This window comes from Pieris napi, chromosome Z (assembly GCF_905475465.1).
Source record: "Pieris napi chromosome Z, ilPieNapi1.2, whole genome shotgun sequence".
NCBI lineage: Eukaryota > Metazoa > Arthropoda > Insecta > Lepidoptera > Pieridae > Pieris > Pieris napi.
The window spans coordinates 13,146,874-13,171,234 of record NC_062259.1 but is presented as its reverse complement, the minus strand read 5'-3'; the positions used below and the strand labels follow the sequence as shown (position 1 = coordinate 13,171,234).

The window sequence follows — 24,361 nt, the reverse complement described above, 5'->3', positions numbered from 1 at the left end:
GCTATTTGTAACATAACGAAAAATATTTAAGATCCCTAGAGGTGAATGACTGAAGAATTCTCTCGCCGAGTCAAAGCGTCTCGTAAATGCTGTCTCCGACTATCGACATATGTATATTCAGAGTGAGTTCATATTATATTTCGTTTTTAATTTTGCAATTACCGTATTGACTTAGTACTGTTAGGATAGTGTTTGTTTTTTGTAAAATAATTAATGAATATCCCATAGTATAACTTTGGGTACGGTTTCAATAATTTTATTTTAATACTAATTAAAATATTAAAATTGTAATAACTTCCAATCTTGATTTAATAAATCAAATTTCACTTAAAATTTAGCGAAGCTTAGCGAAAGCCAAGTATGACAACCCTTTATCAAATTCACTATTTTTTGAAATGTGTATATTCTGAACGTATCTCCGCCGGCAACTATTACTATCAGTATTAGAATATTACAAAACAAACTACTTTTTTTTCATTCACTTCTGTATATATACATTTTCAGTGCGTGCAATTAAACACCTCGTAAACGAAAATACTGTTTTGATGAAAGTTTTGTGTTTGACAATAAACTTACAGTTAGGTGTTTGTTTATTGATTTAATAATACCGAATCATAAATATTTTACTTGCAATACAGTCACAAAACGGTAGCAATATATTTTAATCATAAAAACGGTCCAAATTCTTACAATTTATTTTTAAAATATTATAAACTTTTGTATCTAAGACGTATGTACAGGACATCTCTGGGATCCGCTAGTAAGATATTAGCAAAAAAATATATATTACTCACAAGGCGATGTGTGGCTTGGATTTGTGTTGGGGTATACGTATGACATATATTGATAGTATCTGAAAATAATACAGTTATTAATTGAACATATTATAAAAGTAGTTGGACAAGTGGCTTGAGCCAGCATCTCTCAACCCTGGCGTAGGTTCGAGCCTCGGCTGTGAATGGGACTTTAATTTCTACAGACGCATTTAACACTCGCTACGTGAAGGAAAACAGTGAGAAGACCGGCATGCCATAGAGCTTTGGCTCTAGCCTTTTGAGGCTGACGGCACGTATCACGCGTAAAAGGCTGATCATCTACTTGCCTATTGAAAAAATTATCACGAAACAGAAACAGAAATATAAGACCAAGAGTAATAGCACCACTGGATTTTTAATATAACTTTGTAAGATAGAAGATAGCGTGAGAGTGTATTCAAACCATAAGTTTTGACAGCAATTATAAATAACTTAACATATTATTATGACACTATGTAAATTAGTATTGCATGTTTATTTTTATATGGCTGATTGTGCGATTGTATTTTTATAATCTTTCTTTGCAAATAAACAATTTATTTTTCTTATTTAAGAAGAAACTTTTCATAGTTCTCACCCAGGATTCGTGGATCGAGGCTGATAGCCCTGAGGTATTGACATGTGAGCAGTTGGGAATAACAATGTTGGATGGTACATCACCGGTCCACCAGTCGTACCCGCCGACCCTGGCATATAAGGCTGCTGCTGCCTGTAAAAATTACAAAAATAAAACATTAACCTAGGTACCTTAGATATGTGCCCAATGTGTTGATATCTCAACTACTCAACCGATTTTGAACAGTCGAATAGAGCCGCCATTATGATTCTAAGGTGCCAAGAATTAAATTGTTATCCATGCGAATATTAGTTTATTTACCGAATTTAAGGCAGCGTTGGCCTAAGCGTGCTACTAACATCTCAGGGATGTAGGATGTACATATTTGTAGGTTCTACCCCGGCTGCGCAATATACTTTCTTTCTATGTGCGCATTCAACATTTGCTCGACCGGTGAAGAAAAACATCGCGAGGAAACCGCCTTGCCTTAGACCCATCAGCGACGGCGTGTGACAAGCACAGGCTCATCACCTACTTGCCTAATTCACAAATGATCGTGAAAAAAATACAGAAATCTGAGGCCCAGACCTAAAATTGAAATAAGCAGTGAAATACTTATCAGTTTATCTCGATTATTTTGACTAAACTACTTCTAGATTAATTTGTTTGTAATTAAAAAACCAACAGATTTTTTTTTTCTCTCTTTTTTAATAAGTTGAGAGAAAACAAAATTATGAACTCCAAAGCTGCTACTCTTCAAAATCAAATCGGCGTCTGACACACCGTTGGAGTTTTGTCGCCATTTATAATCCCACTCATAACAGTTTGATCCAAATAGTGCCTGGAGTTAAACTAGGAAAACCGACTAGCCGAGAATACGTATAAGATACCGTTGTAATTTAATTTGGACTTTGAATAAAAGTCCCGATAAGGTACTGACAATAGGGTAGCTTTGATTTTCATTATAATTATACCTGTTCTATAGTCAGCATTATTTCGTAAGTATCACGTGGTAAATTGGCAAATACAATTAAAATTACTTTCTAACTTCTCAAACTTCCCACAATGGAAAGGTCGTTTTGTAACTTTCATGGTTCGGTACAATAATTTATTTGTAAAGCTTCCTTTGAAAACAATAAAACAAAAGTAACGAGGACTTGAAAACATACAAAAACAGCTGAAATTTCAAAACAATAGTCTATTTTAATATTTAGAAAGTATCTCAATGTCAACGGCTGTCACTTGATTGGCTCTCGCACCGTCTATTGCACCTGCGCGATAGCTATGACGACAAATGCCAACACTTTTAAGGATTTCGCCATCATTTGTACACTTTTACTTTATTCAAAAAAGGTATAAAGCCTAATTAGGGGTATTTGAAGTTACTCCTAGGGGGAATATTTTGTAGGAGCAGGCATCACTGGTTCACTTGCGAGTCAGTTGCATTTAGGTCCTCTTCGAAGCATAACGCATAATTTGAGATCCCTCATTCCTTCGGCGCGTTAACTTTTTATCTAGGTTTAAAGTTAGCCTTGTATATATTTATCGTACTAAATTTCGTTTTGTACTTTTTGATTCGCACGGTTATACTTTTTAACAGTGAATGCTGAACTTTATATAATGAACATAGGTGTTGCGTAATAGTTTAAAGCCAAAGTGAAAATGGTGTTAACAAGATTGCGCGATGCGAGTCCGATGGGAATCGTCGAGTCTTCGTCTCAAGACGCGAGTTTGCCCATGCCGATGCGCATAAGTGCCCAAACCTATATGCTACCGACACCTGCACCACGGCCGGTACCGCTGCCACATATCTTATCATCAAATGCGTCTCAATTGATGATGTCAACCAGTGATTCGCAATTACCGCCGATTACCACGCAACCCTCGGTCGACGGTGGCCCTTCGTTTGATACACTATCGCTGCCCCAACCGCAGGTGCTACACCCATCACCATGCCTACAAATCAACTTCTATTGTTAGGTTGAGTCGGCTTGAAATCGTGAGTAATACTCGGATCTCGTAGTACATTGCGGCCTTCTTAAGTAATTATGTGATTTTCACACGTGTTTATTCTGTCTATAACATATTTTCATAAGTATATGATTGTCCTCATTTTAACATGTGTCATGTTTGAGAGAATGAAGAAAATAAAATATGTCAAATGTGCAAAGTCACCAATCTTAAACCCCTGGCCTGCTACAGACTACCTTCATTCATCATCCAATTGAAGTGATTGCCAATTGATTTATTTGGACCATCACCAAAAAGAACGCTTCTTTTAGTGGAAGATACTGATAGTCGATGGGTAGAGATTTTTGCAAAGAGTTTAAATATTTTTTTAGTCACATATTATTGTTAAATAAATCTGTATTGCAACGAAAAATACTTTATTGGTCAAAACATAGCTCACATTAACCATTCATTTATATTTTAATTATGAATTGGATATATAAAGAAATACATGTATACACGAACGTAATAATAATCAGGCATAGAGAAAATGCACCAAACAAATTTGTCATTGGTTTATTATCTCTATCTTTTATTGCAAGAAAGTTTGGTGAGATATGATATTTTATCGATATTTTTGTTTATCCTTACCACATAACAACTCTTAAAGTACGTACGTACGTAAGCATACTTAACAAATGGAGTAACAATGGAAACGTTGGGATTATATGGTGTTCATATAGCGGTATTTTAAAAGTTGCGTCGTTTTTACTTAAAGTTGATAATTTAAAAAAATGAACATTAACTGCTCTGTTTGATGAATTAATTTCCTTTTAATTTTTCCATCTACACTGAGCTATAATCGATAATAATCCAGCATTTAATACACGTACAACTTAGCAACTGCGATATTTTGTTTGTTTGGTGCACCATACTATATTTATACCATATAAGGAAAGCTATCTTATCTTAAATAAAGTGTATCAATTTGTTTAGCAATAGTCTTACCTATCTATGTACATACATATAACAAACAGTTTGTATTAATTGGATGTCAACATATTAAGGTAAAATTCTTTCTTTAATACAGTAGTTCGTTATTAAAATATTTTTTATTACGTTTTTCCTATGTCACAACCTTTTTAGGTCTGGGCCTCAGATTTCCGTATCTGTTTCATGATCTAATAAGCAAGTAGGTGATCAGCCGCCTGTGCCTGACACGTCGACGTTTTCTGTCTAAGGCAAGCCGGTTTCCTCACGATGTTTTCATTCACCGTTCGAGCGAATGTTAAATGCGCACAAAGAAAGTCCAATGGTGTGCACCATTGGAGTTTATTTATTTTCTAGCCTTGGATTGAAACTACGACCTCAGGGATGAGAGTAGCATGCTGAAGCCACTAGGCCAACACTGCTCTTAAAGTATTGAAATGAAAATTGTATTGTAAAAATAATAGTGAATTTCCCAATACATGAAATTTAATATTGAACAGCGAATTTGAAACTACTGAAGTTGAAATGAAGTTAGTAATTGTTGGTCTATCTTGTTGTTATTCAAAGATCGCCTAGGCATCATAACATGGAACATTTTGCTATGCTATCCAAGAGATTGTTCAGTTGTCTGGAATGAAAACTTTTAGGTTTTTCTATGTATAAACCTCAGAGTTCAAATCATAAGATTTTATTTAACAAATAAAAAAAAGGGTTGATCGTAGAGGGGTGAAAGGGGTGTATTTTTTTATGCTGTATCATAAAAAAATCAAAGCAAAATAAAAATATAAAAAATATTTTTGGGGTGGACAACCCTTATCACTTAGGAGTTCAAAAGATATATAGTAGTGGATCTCAACCTTACTGAAAATGCATAAAAAATTTCATAAGAATCGGTCGAGCCGTTTCGGAGTAGTATGGTAATGAACATTGTGACACGAGAATTTTATGGTATTAGATAGATTTCTTATTTTGACCCAGCTTGTGACATCTAGCGTCAAAATTTGTAATTACCACGAGAGTTACAGTTTTCCATAGCAATTTGTCTATTTAATTGTCTTTGCTATTTCCGAATTAGCGGATGAAACCGCGAGGCACAGCTAGTTTAATGGCAATAATGAACATATCCTAGCTACATTGTGATTACCCCGTGATAAAAAACGACTTAAGTTATTTAATCAAATACCAAAATGATCATTACTACAATAAACCTAGAGGTTAAAACTGTAATATTTTTAATATTTTAGTTGAAAATAAAACTGTATTTGGCTTTGAACATTAGCCTTTGGGTATGAGCTACATTATCCACGAGTTAGCGAAAAGGGAATGTGAAGCAAGGAAAGAATAACGCAAGGGATATACCTGTTAGTTATTAATATGCTTTCGAACACTTAATCAAGCTAATTTTTAATTAAATAATTAATAATTAATTTAATTATTTAGCAAGTTGGGGGCTAAAGGGTAAATTAGGGAAATAGATCACATATCCAGGGTTGTAATCCTAACGTTTTCAGCAGAAAGTCAGGATGTATTCCTTATGATGAGGTTGCGCAATGCCCGTGACTTGGTGGCTGAAGAGTTTTATACCATATACACACAGGTCACAGCCTGAGTTGAGGGTTATAACCATAAGACTTGAGGCAGTTAAACTAACAAAATTAACAGATTCAACTTGAAAAACAATATTTGATCCCATGTATAAATCTATCTCTGATTTTCTCACAAGTGGGTCACCAGAGGTCGGAACTAATTTTCAAGTATGCACATTTAATGCACAGGACTACTTAAAGATACAAATCAGCTTTCAGCTTCTCGCGCGAAAAACACCTAAGTAGCACTTGTATGACGGCGATCTTTTTACGACCACTTTGAATTCACCGCAATCTCTTAGGGCCAGGGGAACACCAGGCCGTTGCTGTTCCCCTGGTAGCTGATGAAGAGTGACAGATTTCATATTTTTTCCTGTATATCAGTCAAACTAACACCCGGTATCGCCGCCCCAAGTAGCTGATCATGGCTTGTTCGAGCGCCCCCTCTATTTGATACCGTTTGGCATCGTGGAATGAAAGTTAAGGACGGAGACCAATTTCCCGTACACCTTATATGCTGCCCGACCGAATAAAAGATCTTGCATAATTTCGTGCATAAGGGTCCACATACTTCTATTTTAGCCAATTATGGCGGCCTTCTTGTTGTGGGGGTGTTTGGTGTTCCACCCAATAATTGCCACCACCGTTTAGGCGGGACGTTGTTCTTTTTTGCTGAATTTTTAGACCCTGTACTTGCCAGAATTTTTCTCTACTCACTTTTAGAATCTCTATAGAAACCCTAAAAACTATCCCCCTATCCTCCAGCCCCTCAGTAAGGCGATGAATGAATTCACACATTTTATACAGTTTAAGTCAGAAAAAGGTTTATCTGAAAATCAGTCGCTTAGTCCCACTCAAACACATTCGAACATTATTTATAGTTTTAGAAGTTAAGGCTAGTCAAAATCAATCATTAATACGTATATTTTAAAAAAAACCTTACCTGTTATGGGTTGCTGGTCTTGTGGAGTGCTGAGCAGCTCTATACTGGAAGTTGGAATACTGTGGCCTCGCTGTAGCCGTTGCGTTCGGCGGTGACACATAATTATGGCCCTGGAATTAGTTTTCAATCCCATTTTATCTTTAACTAGGCTGCTAGATGGTGTGGAATTAGATATTGCTTTGTATAAAATTCATCAATATACGTCAAGAGCCTTAGAGGACATAATTAATCCACGCTTAATTGTAATTTTCGGTGACAATTATATTCGTCGCTTGAATTATTGTAACGTAAAAGAATGCGCTAAAACCATAGCTCGATCAAAAGGATTCAACGTCTATCTTCCACTATATTTAATACTAAGTAAGTTCCATCGATTCATATTTTGTTTTAATTGTAATGCAACCGCAACGCTTACCTGTAATTCTAAGAAAATCTGTGTGTGCGAAAAGATACAGCCATCGCTCGCATCAAATTAACTGATTGGATTCAACTTAGTTAAAACGTTACTTAAAATTCGGTATAATGACAACAAGCAGATATAATAAATACTATTAAATATACGCTTCTTAAAATTCCTATTGTTCATTTTGCAGTTCATTGTGCAGTTGCAATCAAAGTTTCCCAGTAAAAAAATGTATACTTAGCATATTTTACAATAAAACAGTGCGGTTATATGAAATCAGTTTTTTGGACTTTAACAATGTTTTTACTACCTTTTAAGTGTTTGAGTTACCACGAAGTTATAGAACTGGACATATGCCGATAACAAAATATGGAAATAGAGCGAAAGGGTGTTAAATGGAACGGAACGCAGAACTGTGCAAAGCTTTTTAAATTTCCTTTTCTAATCAATATACACAGCTTAATCATTAAAATTGTTTAAGATCATGAATTAATGCGGTTTTGATCGTTTATAACATAATTCGGTGATATATTTCGGATATTGGGGATATATAATATGTCATAACGTTAATAATAATCAAACAACATTGATGGACATATTATATATTTCCATAAAGAATATAATATGGATAAGGCCTCTGTCACTCATAATTAAACTGTAACTGTAATAAATCATTTTTAATTTCAAATTTTTTTATTCAATAAATAGTAAATTGAAGTGAAAACTTCTTTAGCGGCGTTGTACACTTTTTTTTGGAATGGGTAAAAAATGTTGAACTCGCGTCAGGACACGTGACCTGATCGAAAATTCGTAAGACGGATGAAGAGTAGACAGCTGGCGCAGCGTGTTTAATATAATATAAATTGTCATGTTTGTGTAGGATAGCGGAATAAATAAATATTGTATTCTACCACATAAATGATAGTACTTTTATACTTATAATTAAAGTAATTCGTGCAAAATTATTCCCTAACCATTCCAAAATATCAAAAATACACAACGTTAATATTCAAGTTTTCACTTCTGCCGGCACTCCCGGAGTGCAACCCGTCGTTTTTTTTTATTCACTTACCATATTGTTCTTCGTCATCTCAGGCTGCGGCGGCGCGGAAGGCTGTGGTGTCGACGGGCCTCTCATAGTCGGAGCGGGGGCAGCTGCGTTACCGCCGGTCATGTATGATGGACCAGCCGCGCCACCAGGGTGGTAACACTCCGCCCCGGATCCTGGTATAGACACTGACACAAAAAATATCAAATAAAATATTGCTTCAAATCGATGATTAAGAATTTAAATTAATTTAAGTAACTGATTACTGTATGCGTCATTTAATAAATAAAACAGTTAAATTAACAGCTGCGCCTTTGTTAGCTAAGCACGATTAGTATAATGACGATATCCCTACTCATCTAATACTATTTGGTTGAATGTTTACGTAGCATTTGTCTCCACAAAAATGCTGAGCTACAGTCGACCCACCTTTAATGCAGTATCATGTTTCGTGATGCGATAATAAATTTACATAACACTAGTTCCATCTTCAGAACTACTCACTCTAAACAAACCTACTTAAAAGGTACGAACGAATGCAATTTTTTTTATTAAATACAATACACTTGTGTGTACATATATATACTAGCGATATTTATGCATCGTAAAACCGTATCGAAGGAAGAAAATCGATAACACAACGCGATTCTGATTAAAATACAATCCATGCGAATAGTGGCCGCATTTTCACGTTTGGTTAAATTTTACAGCATTGGGCTGAAACATGCTAAATAAAAAGGTATTTTCTTCTTTGAAGCAAATCCAACTCACTGTGTGGTGTTGAGGCCCGCGGATAACTGTGTAATATTTATTAAGGAAATTCATTAAATATAATGTTCACAGCTTACACGCAAATTTACCGTAGAAATTATGTGGCGCTACAAACTTCTTAACCTTAATACACGTTTAAAAAGTGATTGTGTGGTTCGCCACTTACTGGATTGAGATCCGACCCGGTACTGCGAAGGACGATTTACTTTAGAATGAAGAATGGGTTGCTGCTTAGCTGGCGACTGCACCTGCTTGTGAGCCATTTGGCTATGGTTCAACTGCATTCCGTGGTTGGGATGGTTCATGTGCCCCACATGGGTCATATTGCTATTTAACTTGTGCCCATTGTGAGTCTGGTTCCTAGCAGTCCCTTGATTGTAATTGGAATGACGAATTTGGCTCATTGACTTCAAATGGTTCGCGTGGTTCATCTGGTTGATATGTTTCTGACTTTGATGGTCGGGTGTGGCATGATTAACATGGTTTACAGTGGGGTTCATGCGGTTGGTGCGCTGTTGGTTGTGCCCCAGGTGGTTGAGACTGGCTCCGGGAGCGGTGTGTGGTGCCGCTAGGTGGTGGCGGGGCGTAGCTACTGTATGTGCCACGGCGTGGGGCATATTCAGCGCCGTCTGGAGATTCTGTGAGATGTCAATGGTTTGCTGCCCTCCAGGGTATCCACAACCAAGTGGCAAATTTCCATACGAAGTGTTACCTCTTATCGCGACCATCTTAATTTCATGATACAAACTTTTCAGAAATTGAGCGAGCCAAACGTTGAACCATTCCCAAAACTGTGGCGACACGACCATTGGCGAGGCTCCCGTTACACTGAATTATCTAACACTGGATACTAAATTATTGCTTCTCATTTTGTACTTGCCGGTGTATATTTGTTATAGTATCTAGCTTCTACTTCAAGCACTTAATTACGATAATATTATAAAATTCCCGAGCGAATAACGCATGGTGCCAATAAATTATTTGCAGACCGCATTCACAATATAAAGAGTAATATAATGCAGCAAAGGAGAAAATCGATATGGAAACGGCGCGCTACATCGGGCGCCGTTTTTCGTCTCCAAAATATGAACCAGTCGTAAGTTCAGTGATGATTTTACGAGCGTTAACAACTACGATAGCTAGCACTTGTATGGGAAACCACTTAATATAATAAACACTACGATTTAACGCGCAATATTTAATAAATATACAAAATTCGTTCAGAGTACACCCTTCACTCCATCACGGTTTTAATGTATAAGCGAGGGTTACGAGCGGCAGTAGAGGGAGAGGGCACTATGGCTTCGCCACAGGAGGCGTTTCGCATATCGTCGGTCGCCCCTGCGAGAGGTCGCCGCGACTGTTGCGCCGGGGAAAGTTTTTCGGAGAATACACTGCGCTGCGGTGACACATTTCAAATTACCTTTGTCTCTTTTAAAGCGCAATGCATAAGATGCATTTAATTTCAGTATCGGGTGTCAAGTAAATTTTAAACTCTACATGGATAGTGATTTTCTTTTCTTTCACTTATCTATCCTTTGTTTAACTATCACGTGGCGCCCTCATAAGATTAAGATGCTCAAGTTCTCTTCAAGAAAAACAAGTAAGGAATGACAGTCATTAATATTCAATTCACTAATAAATTACGTTAAGAAAATTTACATTTGGAAGCATGGCAAAGGACAAAAAATATAAAAATCGGTTTAAAAAAAAATATAAAACAAAGAACAATCATATTTGATTTGAAACGTTTTAATAACTAGGCCACTTTTTTATTTATAACATGAACTCAATGTTAGTAAATTGCAAGAGTTGTTTCGTAACGCGAATTATAATAAAAACTACGACTACTACTATGAAAATGAGACCTTTTCATGTTTTAACTTTAAAGAGGCTGTCAAAATGGTGTTCACAACTTAAATGACCTGTGTTTGTCTGTTGTGTTTTACCAAAAACATAGAAAACTATAGGTAGTAATAAGTTTTTTTTACAATCAACAAAGAAAACTACTGTCTTACCATAACTCCAATAGAAACAGTAAGCTAAAAATTAATAGTACTTTTAAAAAATCATATGAGAAAGAAGGATTTCAAATATAAATATACAACAACTTTTACAATTTTAACAATGTAAATGCATGAAGAACATACAGAGACTTACTTATTAATAAAATCTGCCCTTCAGGGGTATTTTATAAAAAGTTTTACAGACTTGTAAAGTTTACCTTGCAGACGTTAGTTCACTTCAGAATCACACAGAATTACACTGATTTGAACTGTGTCGTTAACATTCAAATTGCTTCTAAGACAGATAAAAAATTTATTTTAAAGTTACAATTTAACAATTATTTATTCACAGAATGTTTTGTTGTTATTGTAACTAAAATTAATAAGCAACATTTAAAAACATATATCAATTCTCTTGATAATAACACCCATTATAAACTATCATATTTTATTATGCTCACTTCCCATTAATTTATTTCTATTTTAGGAAATATTCACATTGTTTGACTACATGTTTACAAATCAAAATACATTGTGATCAAATGTTTTGTAAACAATTATTCTAAAGTGATACAAGCTACTTGTATCATTAAAAAAGTTCATTATGAAATCATACAATATTAAGTTAAATTTAATAATGTATTTATTTTGTTAATGATTTGTAATTGAGTGCTTATCTAATGAAGCAAATGTACTTGTCACTGTAAATAAATTAATTTATGCATTTGTATTAATGTACATGTCTATCTGCTTGGACATTTTTCCTACTCCCAAATACACTGAGGTTGAGTGAAGTACTAAGGAAGGTGTCTTAAATTTAGGAGACATGACAAAAGCATCTTTCTTGGGCGGTTATCAAACAAAACTTAGTCTGTGTAGGGGAAAATTTAACTACCCCAAATCAAATTCTAGTAGAGAAATTCAATTTTAGTAACAAATATGCTACTGATCAACTTTAAATTGAGACATGAATTAGGAATATAGTGCATCAATTTTAACAATGAATGTTCAACAAGACATTCATGTGTAGAGAAGACAGTATTGACGGGCCTATATAGTATGGGATATTGAGTTCTAATACTTGCTACACAGCATCGATAATGCAGACCTGTGACCATGGTTGCATGATGCAAGTTATCCAACATATTTCTACTTTGCTTCTGCAATTAAGTCCTATCGCATTCCCAAAGAATATGCAGGAGTGAAGCACACCTAGCGGAGGATTCTTCAGCACCAGAAGGGCAGGGGCCCTCCTGAGGTAAAATTGTTCTATTTATATAATGCTGCAATGATTTGTAAAAGGGGGATGAGATTCTTGGAGTCCCGTTTATACTAAATGAAACAAAACAATCACAAAGAAATCAATAAAACTTAAATTCATTATTATAAGTATCTTACAATATTGTAATATTTATGTACATATCACCTGATATTAGCAAAATTAGACTTAGGTCGAGGATGACTGCTGTTATTTGGGTGATGTTGATCCAAATGCATGATAGTTAAAAAAATTACAAGCTGCTTAAGATGGGTTATATTTACATTGCTGTGATTTCCTTGGAATAGGGAAAGGTATTCTATGTGTTATGGCCTTAAAAGTACTTCTAGTGATGATATCCTGCAAGTAATTAAATGTAAAAATTATTTTTAAATATCGTAAATTACAATAAATTAGATGGTGGCATTAAGCTACACACTTAGTAAATTAAATTCGCCATTAGAAATCGCCTTACAGAATAAAGAAAATTTAAGACATTTTTAACTTTCAACAATATAACTTGTAATAATACTTTCATTCATTTAAGCTCTACAAATAATTATTCTCTTCATAAATTGAAGTTTGATACTTGATACTTACTTAAGAGTTGTTAACATAAGAAAATGTATGTTCTACTAACTTAATAATTATAACAACAAAGACGACAGAAGAGTTACACATGAACTTTTAGAGGAAATATTACAGCTCTATTCGGTCAAGCATTAGGAAGCCTTGGTTCTGAAGCCATGTATTACCTTCTAAGACAATAATTACACTTCCTACAATTAATGTTTTGTAAAATGAAAAACCACACAATCACTCTTCGCAAACGCATTGTGAAGTGGACAACATTACGTAAATAAATCATAAGTAAATACAAAAGGATACGGTACGGGACCGCGCGGTGGTGCCAGCGGCACCTGGTTGCCGTTTCCACTCATATCGTTGGCAGCATAGGTCTCACGATACGTAAACCACTCTAGGTGGCACGCTATTCAGCCTTTACTGATACTAGGACACATCCGGCAATACGGAGACCTTTACTAGATGTCACCGTGACAGCTTGCACGTTTTAATTATGAGCCTTCGTCAGCAACGTTTCCAGCAAAAACATTTTACATCACACGGAGCAGCACAATGCAGATATACTCTACCTTTAATAATATTGCATCACTAGGTATCTTTAATACGAACCAGTTACCAGGGCCAGTCACTAAACACTAAACAAACGACTGTACAAAATGGCGGATGTTAACCAATAAACAAACGGACCTGTCGCGGTTTTTTAAATTTATTATTTAATTACTTAACTGTATATTTATTGCTGTGGTTTGTTAAAATTTAAATAAGAATAAAAAAATTAAAATATGGTTTTGTAATAGCAAAATATCACAATATAATATATCTTATTTTTTGAACTTGTCATTCGATCGTTCACGTATCACATTACCACAGAATACTCTACTTAAGAGTCACGCTGCACGCATGCAGTGCTTGCTTTACTTCACTTACATGTCAAAATATATTTTCGTGATTTGTTTAACCATAGGCGACCTCTATGCTCGCCGATCTATGCTATCTATGTTGGCAGGTCCGATTACTACTTTGCGTGAATTAATTGTAAAACTGTAGCAGTAGTTTTTAAAGTAAATAATTTAATCGAGTTTAAAATTGGCTTCGGTACGCAACTTAAGCAAACTGCTTACCTTTAATATTTGTCTATGGTAGAGATAAATTGTACGCTATGCACCAAAAAACAGCAATTGTGATCAGTTTGAAACATCATAAATTAAAACTCTCATTAAGTTAAGAAAGTTGAAATTGAGCGAATATTTTAAAATGTTAAAACCGCTGAATAGTATGCCGTGCGCTAGTTTCAGCGATAGGGTGAGGGCACCCGGCACAGATCAAGTAGACTTCGTAATTATTTTCGTTTAAGTTTATTACTAATTGGTCTTTGGAATAAATGAAGTAACGCGCAAGGGCCATAAAATATTAAATAAAAACGTATAGAGCAAGACAGGAAACTGAATTTGTCAACGGGTAACTCGGCAGTCGGCTACGAAACTTACATACAAATTTCGACTAATAATTTTAAAATTGCACTTATTTCAATATTAATAGGGTTTTATGACACAAATTGACGATTTAAAAGTGTGAAAATTAAGTGTTAAAGCGTTTTAGCTTACTTGGTGAGTTTGTATAGATAGTTAATAAATAATTTGATGATTTTGTACTTGTTGATCTTTATGATTTTAAATAATCTATCATCTATGGGTAGGTTTATTTTTATTTTTACGTTACGCCCAATTTGAAGAAAAGAAATGTATCGCACTTATTTTACATAAAATAATAGTATGATATCCATTGATGCGCCCTTTACCCAAGTGGTAAGATTCAGAATCGAAAAAATTATTACAAATTATTTTTTTTACTTAGGGGGACCATAGTTCGCGCTAGCGTCGTCATGATCGACCCTTAATCGGAAGGTTAGCGCCCCCGACAGGAGCGTCTACTGCAATACGATGTGTTAGAACTTAGAATAGTTAATATGTTTACTAAGACGTTATTTATTTGTTACCGTAACGTATATATTACAGTTCAAGTATTTGTTTGGTTGAAAGAAGTTTGAAATATCTTTATCCATTTATCTAAGTTAATATTACTCTAGTAAAAATGACAAATATTATAAGTTAGTGCACAAGCATATATAAACATCTAACACACGTGCGTGAAAGCTTCAATATATCATAGTACCTACTCATATATTATCTAATTTCCAAATAGCACATACAAACAGGTCAAACTGACAAGATAACCTTCTTTTGGCGTCGGTTTATAAAATAATAGGCAAGTAGGTACCACGAGTATGCAAGGCGACGAAATTAACATAACAGTTACAATCACAGCTTGTAATAAATGATTTAATTTACAGTAATCGGTATACTTAACATGTGTAAAGAAATGCCCATTTGAAATAATAGTTTGTGATTGAATAAAACTTACCTTCATATCTTAGAGGCTCTTCAGTTGTTTGGTTTACTTTGTCTTCGTGAATAATATCTTTGCTATACAGATACAAATTCCCGTCGTGTTCATGATACACCTTTTTTATAGTAAAACAATGTTTTTCATTATGTTGGTTGAGTTCTATTACAGAAGGGTCGAAGAGTAAAAGGCTATGAGGTCTATCTTTATTCCTTAATTTTTTCTTGGCCGTATAGCATTCCTTTTTGCAGTGTGTTTCTATAAAAACGTCGAAGTTCCTCTCCTCTGTGACAAAAATCTTTTCCACTATTACTTTAAATGGCGAAATAGTTCTAAATGAGGCCGGACCTTCGTCTATAAAGTTATAATTTTTCACTTTAGTGTTAATTCGGCCCCAGGAGGTTTTCCCATTTCGCAGATAAACCTCACAATTTGTATGTTTGACACCTGTAAAAATACTTAAGTATACATGTTGCCTTATATCAAAAGCCTGCCATATAAAGGCAAGGAAGTGAAACTACGATACATATATGGGTTTGTATTGGGGTCGGATAGACCCTGCGCAGCGACCTACTGGTCTGTCTGTTGTACTCAACAATCTACACTCTACAAAGTACAAACATCCCGATGAAGAATTGCGCTATCGTAGTGCTTCAAGGTACGGAGAACATATTATACAAGATCTTATATCTGGGGCTTTCGAGGCGTCTAGTGGTAAGTTTGTTAAGTTATATTTAAACACCGATAACTTTCGTCCCGCACATTACATTTACATCGCATTGAAATAAACACTAAATGATGCTTCGAGCTTAGATTAATGTTGTTTTTTAACGATGAAGAATATTTAAGAGTTTTTGAGATTAATTAATTTCATCGCTACATAGTTTTATTCAATAAATTATAAACTACCGAACAAAGTTTAGTGTATTGGAAAACTGCGAAAGTAGTCTTAGCGATAAGCGTATAAAGACAAATTTAAACGGTTGTTTAGGTTGTATTGTTGCCCGTTTTTGTAATTATTTAATGGACCTGCAATATGATTGTCAAAATACATATATCGAAAATTATGGCTATAGTATGGAGGTGGGATAAAGAGGACTATAAATGTTATTCTGCCAATGTATGAAAAGCATAATGATAAAACTAAAATTCTATTAAGCTATCCGCATATAGGCTCCTTAAAGAACGTTTTTTCAAACCATTATCTCTGGTTCAAATTCTACTATTGCAAATTGATATAATATATTGACATAGGGGAAGATCGTTACCCTTCGTACGCGGGGCACATTCATACAGTCAAAATAAAACTTGAACGAAACAAAGTACAGTCTAGCTTTTGTATGTGTGCATGAGTCGAGGTACCAACTATACATCAACGAAGTTTCGTGAAATTCGCACCGATTAGAGTGAAGTTACAGGCATGGACGTGTTTTCGCGCTCGGTAAGTAATATTTTGATCTATGTTTTTATCTCTTGTTACCGTAGATAAAATAAGTTTTCGTGTAGAGTATTCTATCAGTAACTAGCAAAATATACTTAAGATACATCTCCAATACTTAATTTATGATGTTTTCCTATTAATATTAAAATAAGTTATATTTTGTTGTTATTCAGTTAGTGGGGTACATTCGGACAGCACTAGATGGGGCACATTTGAACGAATTGTACAACTAAATTTGTATAAAAATTTGTCGACGCGAACTGTCATTTTCATACAAATTAAGTTTTCGACTTTCTACATATCACACTACTGTTAAGGCATCTTATACTAAGGTTGATTTTGATGCTGTGAATAATTTACCAATCCATCAAATAGTAGTTCCTTCGAAGTCAGTTTTGACACCAGAGGCATTTCGACCCTATCCGCATTTTGTAAGAAGTAATAAAACAAACAAAATGACGATGACGGCCAGGAAAACCACGAATTTATACTGCCAAACCCGAAAATAAGAAGTGCTAATCCACACCAAAGAGTAAAAAATGTGATTCTAAATTTAAGTTACCTAACTAATTAAATTTTGTTTTACATAAGAAAAGTATTTTATTTTTGTTTAATAGAAGTTAAATCTTTATTTTTGTGTTTAATTTCATTACTAATAAATTAATTTTGAACTACCCCACAGCGTAAGAAGGTACCCCCAACACTGTACGAAGGTGCCCCGTTGATGGGGCAGATTCGTACGTATTCCAGATTTAGTTTAAATTATAATTGTGGTTGAAACATCGGATGAAATCATTTGTCATTTTTTTATTTGAATCTCAGATAGTTAGACTATAAATTTAAGCTATTAGGTGATTGATTCATGGAAAAAGAAAAAAATTAAAAAAATAAAATGTGAAAACCGTACGAAGGGTCCCCACCTTCCCCTATATAATATGAAAATTTTAATGATTTCCAAGTTTTTAGTCTGTGGAGAACTTAATTACTAAACTCAAAACGAGAGTGTAAACTCTGTATAACGTAAGAATGATTACTTCAGCCTTTATAACGCAACAGCCATTCTCTATTACGAAGAAATATTTTCATATTTAGACATCAACAACATACTTAATTGTACCTAATTGTTTTTATAATCTTACAAAGCTTACAAAACTAAACTATTGAGGTGCCGAAATTTTTAAGAAAGACACCTGAGGTCATAAACAGCCTTATCGGCATTGTTATTGTTAATTGTATTAACACGTGTGCCATTATTCTTAGATTACATTGTCTGTAGGAAGTTTTGGTCTCAGTAACTAAACGCACCATCGTCACCTATTTATTATATAGATATATAAATTATTGTAATTGGTTAAATTTGTTTTTATTTTCCTCCGTATAACGAAAACTCTTAACTAATAACAAAAAAGAAATGCTCGGTCTCTTGAAATTCGTTATAAAGAGATTACACTGTATGTAGGTAGCTGGAGATTAGAAGTTTTATAAGTTATCGACATTTCCCCATGAATGAAAATACATTAACAAATTGTTAAATAAAAAACCTCGAAATATTTATTTTAATATCGTATGTTGAAAAGTATACCTACATATATGTAGCACACAAAAGTTTCATATTAGGTATGTACTAAGCACCGACTAGATTTTTTTTCATATAGGGTACTAAATGCAGTGCTTTGATTATGTGGTATTCATCTTTGAATTAGTATAACAAAAAAAAATCATAGATTCAAATCAATACTATTGATATATATATATTTGTTATAAGTATTACTTATATTTTTCAGTAGTAAGCAACTAGTCCAGTAAATTTTTTAATTTGTAATTTTCAGTAACGACTTTGATATGACGTCGATCTACCGTTTTCCACTGTGGTTAGCCATAGCAATATTCGGCCACTGGCTAAAGCTAACGTATTCTTGAGATAAGTTAAAAATGATTGTATATTACTTACGGCGTGGCGAAAAGAAGTAATTGCACCTATTGCAGTAGGAAAATTCGCAGATGTCCTCGTCTATATTTATGTTGTACAGTCTTTTCTCTCCATTAACGATTACAAATAAGGGATAATTATTCCCAACGTAACAATGCGCTGCCGCTTTCACAATAAAAAGATTATCTTTTTTAAATCCTCCAGAAATTAGCGCACAAGGCATGACTCGAGATTTTGCAACACATGTGGACCGCGCACTGAAAATGACTGGCTCGTAATTCTTAAACTACCTTCATTTTTGTTGTGAGGTGTCTTTTCGCTGCATGTTGCGTTTTTTGTTACTACCTCCAAATAACTAAAGCGTTACGACTTTCATTTGTTAATACACAAAATATGAAGTATTTCACTTCATTTATTTACTCCTCTTTCATTACATAGTAATTTTACTACTATATTCTTGGTCTAAGTTAGTTATTATTATTATTGTTTTGGACCTTAGTATGTACCACTAGACCGAAAAAAAAATAATTCTTTAATCTAATTAAACGAACTTACCATCACACATTAATCCGTTAACGGGTTCACAAAATTTGTTTTAGACGTATCTTTATTGTTAATTCAAATTATTTCTGCTGAGAGATATACTATGTTTATATGTTTTATTTATTGTTCTAAGTTCATATTAAAGTTTTTACTTGACAATTTGTTGGCGACCCTCTAGGCAAGCACTATGTCACTATGTCACGGCAAAAACAGCACCAGAGCCGAAAGAACTCTCCAACGGTAGATTAACTACTCAATGTAAAGTCGAACTTTAAAAAGTGCCTGAGTAAGTAGTAACTGAAAGACTTGCATGGCCATTATGAATACGAAATATCAAATAATCCACTTACAAAATATTTTATTAATACCGTGGTACCCTGACATATGGGTTTAATTCGTTCCGTAACCTCGTTTTTAACGGCGACTTGCATATAAATAATGATTTATTTAGCTCGTTAGGCTTCGATTGAGATCGATCGACTTTAAAATTTAAACTGACAGAATTCACATTAGTTCCAAAGTCCATTATTTTTTTATGAAAGCCTTAAAGTTTTATTCTCGTTAAATTACATTAAAAATACGTTTGTCCATCGCAATTTAGTGATATAATGAAAGATAAATTAATAAGCGTCGAATTTAAACCTCTTTTCGCCTTACTTCGAAAATGTTTTTATGAACCGCCTCCGGGATCTAAAGCTTAATTAAAGCCTAGAAACCAAAAGATCCTAGGTTCGTTTACTGTGGAGTGTGGATGTCAGTTTTTGTCACCTTCCCATCCAGAAAAGCAAATATATATATATATATATTGTGTATCCAAAATAAAGCTAAGCATAAATTAAATAAAACCACCAATTAATATCAAAATTATATTTTTTTTTAATAACATTGGCACAATAATATACTTTTTAACCTCCAAAGCTCAGCAATGCCTGGCTTTTGGAGATGTCATTTTGATTCACAAAAATAAATATTATCAATTATTTTTGTTCTGTTACCGTAATCTATAATATAAATGCCCTGTTTCTACATTCAATCTACCAGTGGTAATGTTTTTCGATTTCATAAATTAATTTTATCGATAACAAAAGTATTATTATCACAGTTTGCGTTCATAACATTTCACCAAACTTATAACATATATAAATGCACAATTAGACAAAAAAGAGCATTTTCATCTTTTGGTGAAAAAAATTACAGTACATTTACCCATCAAAATTCCGTCTGCGGCAAGCGTCACTTGCCTTCGATGTTCAACTCTAATAAATCATTTATACTTAAATGATTAAAAATTTGATTAAATAGAAATAACTAAACGCGGCACTACATTAAATTGTGCGAAAATAAAAAATAAAAATTATTTTCTCTGAACAGAGCCGGTATTAGTTTTAATAAAAAGCTATAATATAATATATTATTTAAAAAAAAGCTTATTTCAGCTACTTTGTAAGTTGAAAGTTTGAAAGTTGACTTGTAGCTGTTTTAATGAGTCCGTTGTACTATTATAAAAATAATTTTAGAGAACCTAAAAATTCTGTTTTTATAACAAAATTATTATTTTTTTCGTTACCGACATTCAATTATATTGTATGACAAATAAAAATTGGATCAGGATCTCATCATCAGACCCTAAATCACCAGCTGAAAATACAAACACAAAAAGTTTTTAAATCATAGGGATTCTACCAAAAACACACGACGAAATCAGTTCTCTTTTAAGCCAGTTAAAAATTAATCTCAAAAATTTCTGAAATTATTTAAATATAGGTTGTGTCCGCCTCGAACGATGGATTTGTTGCACCTTTTAGATCTTGAAGCTTCGATATATCATTCCTTTTCTGAAACAAATAATACATATTAAATTAACAAATCGGGGCGACACGAAATTTAATGCAGACTGTTAAAATACGGAAAGTCTCATATATCGGGCAAGTTTTACGTCATCGATCGATCATACGATTTGTTGCAGCTTATAATAATAAGCAATTTAAGCATGAGAATGGCTGGTGGAAGAACAAAGTCGTTGTTGCGGAACGTACGCGAGCAGAGGAAGCAGAAGAAGATACCCGGCAATACAAGATGTTAACAGCCAACCTTTATTAATAAAATGGCACCAAAAGATAGATCGTGGATTTGATTTCCTTCCAATTCTTGAAAAGACTTCAACTATTAGAATTCATTATTCGATTTTCTTTACATAATGGTGTTAAGTGATACCGCCGCCCATAGACACTTAGATTGCTAGAGGGCTTGCTAGTGCGTTGCCGGCCTTAAAATCTATAAATCGATTATCTGTTAATCTTTATATTCAGAGAAGGCTAAAACTTGGCTATGTTAATTCGTCTTAAGCAATCCTCACGATGTTTTATTCCCGGAATACGAAGGCACGACTTTAGGTATTACAATTAAAATTCTCAAACAAATAGAAAACTCTACTCACCAATGAACGGTACACTGTATTTGTAAGCCTTTTGACACCTGCAAAGTGTTTTTCTATATCGTTCAATTTTTTTCCTTCCGTCTCTGGTAAGATGAAATAAAATACGAAACATCCTGTTAGGCTGAAACAAATTTAATAGACAAATATCGAAACTAAAACCTAGTTTATAAAATAAACTAATTTTATATTAGTTATAAGCTCAAGTTTTAAACAAAGCCAATTGACGCCCATCTTCAAATAAAGTGATTCATTTAACATATATTTGAACATATTCATACAACAACCGCCATCGAAGTTAAGTCTTGATACAAAAATAGTAAATTGATTGATAAAACTAACGGTTTAACCGATGAATTAGACGAAAAAAGTCGTTTGAGAAATAGTGCCAAAATCTAATTACAGCCACGCAATTAAGTATAATATGATATTTAAATATATACCTGATTATTCCATAGAGCCCATATGTGCCCCAAATGGACAAAGAATCAACCATACCGATGTACAATTTATTTGTTAAGAAGCCGAAGATGTAACCAACAGCACTGGCCAACCCGGCTCCTCCCGACCGAGTTTGGGCACTGAAAACCTAAAAAAATAAAATAAAAACTAATATTATAAATATTGTATATTTGATTACTAAAAAGATATTATAAAACGTTTTAACAAATAATATAATCGAAAATTATTGTTTTTATTTATTATTCAAATCATTTATTTTAATTATTTAGATATGTGATGTCCAAAGATACCCTATACAAAATACAATTTCCAATATACTATAAATTCAAGAATATCATTTTTTAAGTCGAGTCAATTTACCCTTTGTGTGATTCAAGTCATAAGTGTACAAAGTGTTACCAATATGATTAAATGATTTTTGATATGAATATTGCGTATGTCAATTGTCAAAATAGAACACATTTTTACATACGGAAGTACACTCAGTGCTGTCTCGATTCTGAATCCGACTTTTACGTAACTTACCTCTCCAATAAGTATCCAAGGCAACAGCCGAATTCCCGTATGTGTAATCAAAGCCAATAACATTAATAGTGTTGTTGGTATCCACGAATTTGGGTTATTCTGAAAAAAAATATCACAATAAGACTTTGTTAACAAACACCTAATGATATGTCCCATCACCGCCCATGAACACTCACATTGCCAGAAGGCCTGCAAGCGCGTTGCCGTTTGGTTGCTTTTAAGATTGGTACTCTTCTGGAAGGACCCTAACTCGAATTGGTTCGGCGGTTAAAGACTCAGTTGTTCAACAACGGACGTCGAGGTGATACGGGTGTGATTTCGTATTCTGTCTCGACGTCCAATGATGAAACTCAGCTGCAGGTTCAGAACCACTTCTCTGAACACTCTCCATAGTAAATGCGGTAGAAGATGCAGAGAGACCCCACATCTCTACGCTATTTCACGTGTGTGTGAGTTGGTTAACACACAACGTATAAATAGAGGTCTCAAGTTCAATAATTTAATTTAATACGACTTCAAGGCCGATCGCTTATTTGTCTATAATATAATATTCACACAAATCTAAGGCCAAGACAGTGGTTCCAATGTTTTTGTAATAATTCTTTAATACTCTATTGTTAATAATATTATACGTTACCATGGTTACTACGGTTCCTAGTGTAGAATTGACCGCGCTCGGTAATATGTTCTAAAACAAGTACACTTTTTATTATTACACACATAATTTTAAATGGGCCCAAAAAAATGGATCAATGTGATGGACTCAGTACAAATTCAAAATTGTACCTTGAAAAATGTATAAATCAAAATTATTATTAGTAAGAACTAATAGACAAGATAAGTTTTATTAGAAATATTTTTAAAAATTCAGAAAAGACTTATGGAAAATAATTGATTTCTTAACATGAAATAAAATTACCAACGTTTTGTATATAGCCATCGTATCCAGCAACTAGCAGACAGCAGACGCCGGCTCCAGCTGTTGAGAAGAATGTGAGTGGTCTCTTCCCTGTATAATGGACCATCAGCACACAACCTCCAGATCCAACAATTTGAAGTACTCCAAGAATTAAAGTGGCATAGTACTTGTCAATCGGAGCTTCCAGCATTTGGAAAATTGATACTGCATACGTCTGGAATGACATTCAGATGAAAGCCTGGATTTTACTAGAAATTATTAAAAATTATAATCAAATTACTATCATTACAAAATATTTTCTTTTTGTATGCATAATGTATATATTTTATTTATTAAGAAAATTTACAGGTTATATACTTAATAATATAAATATAAACTTTATAGGCCAAATAAAAAAATTCACATAAAAAAGTACTTAATAATTAGATGGATTGGTACAAATAAAATCATTTTAATCAAGGCTAACTAGTAACTCACAAAGAGCTTATGATACAAAATTTATTTCACTAAAGAATTTAGAAGTCAGCTTTCCTTCCCGACACACACAGTTCAATTGTTACACTTTTCCCCACACTACAAAGCTGCTACCTCTGTATTTGGTGTTGACATTTACATATCGAATTCATAAACTATACAAATGTATAGAAAAAGGGCCAATTAAAGATGAAAGCATTAGTCTATATAAAGCAGTTGTTACTTAAGCAAACAATCAATGCTGAAGTAGCATATTCAAAGTACTAAAGGAATATTTATTTCTAAGTATGCAATCACTTGCTTGTATAGTTAAAACAAA

The 24,361-nt window shown here is 33.8% G+C and overlaps 2 protein-coding genes and 1 long non-coding RNA gene across 11 annotated transcripts in view; 1 reads left to right on the top strand and 2 right to left on the bottom strand.

The window, feature by feature from the left end:
* Window positions 1-13,790, bottom strand: part of LOC125062808 (eukaryotic translation initiation factor 4 gamma 3-like) — a 32,195-nt gene extending 18,405 nt beyond the window's left edge. For 2 of the 9 annotated variants that reach the window (XM_047668969.1, XM_047668971.1), the window contains exons 1-5: window positions 9,229-10,598; window positions 8,316-8,479; window positions 6,841-6,950; window positions 1,393-1,524; window positions 795-853 (exon numbers count right to left, since the gene is read on the bottom strand). In XM_047668969.1, coding sequence (XP_047524925.1) covers window positions 795-853; window positions 1,393-1,524; window positions 6,841-6,950; window positions 8,316-8,479; window positions 9,229-9,871 — 1,108 coding nt within the window. In that variant the 5' untranslated portion in view covers window positions 9,872-10,598. Of the gene's footprint in view, window positions 1-794; window positions 854-1,392; window positions 1,525-6,840; window positions 6,951-8,315; window positions 8,480-9,062; window positions 9,089-9,228; window positions 10,644-13,214 lie in introns of those variants that run through there. The other 7 variants (XM_047668974.1, XM_047668968.1, XM_047668972.1 and 4 more) reach the window with 7 other exon arrangements.
* Window positions 13,791-14,345: 555 nt separating this feature from the next.
* LOC125062809 lies at window positions 14,346-17,884 on the top strand. The gene is made up of 3 exons (XR_007119336.1): window positions 14,346-14,518; window positions 14,766-16,755; window positions 16,929-17,884. It is a non-coding gene; the product is annotated as an uncharacterized LOC125062809 (long non-coding RNA).
* A 2,196-nt stretch (window positions 17,885-20,080) lies between these two features.
* The window catches only part of LOC125062427 (facilitated trehalose transporter Tret1-like), a 31,562-nt gene continuing 27,281 nt past the window's right edge, over window positions 20,081-24,361 (bottom strand). The window contains exons 9-14 of the mRNA XM_047668349.1: window positions 23,573-23,782; window positions 23,287-23,337; window positions 22,650-22,748; window positions 22,106-22,251; window positions 21,666-21,786; window positions 20,081-21,063 (exon numbers count right to left, since the gene is read on the bottom strand). Coding sequence (XP_047524305.1) covers window positions 20,983-21,063; window positions 21,666-21,786; window positions 22,106-22,251; window positions 22,650-22,748; window positions 23,287-23,337; window positions 23,573-23,782 — 708 coding nt within the window. The 3' untranslated portion in view covers window positions 20,081-20,982. The remainder of the gene's footprint in view (window positions 21,064-21,665; window positions 21,787-22,105; window positions 22,252-22,649; window positions 22,749-23,286; window positions 23,338-23,572; window positions 23,783-24,361) is intronic.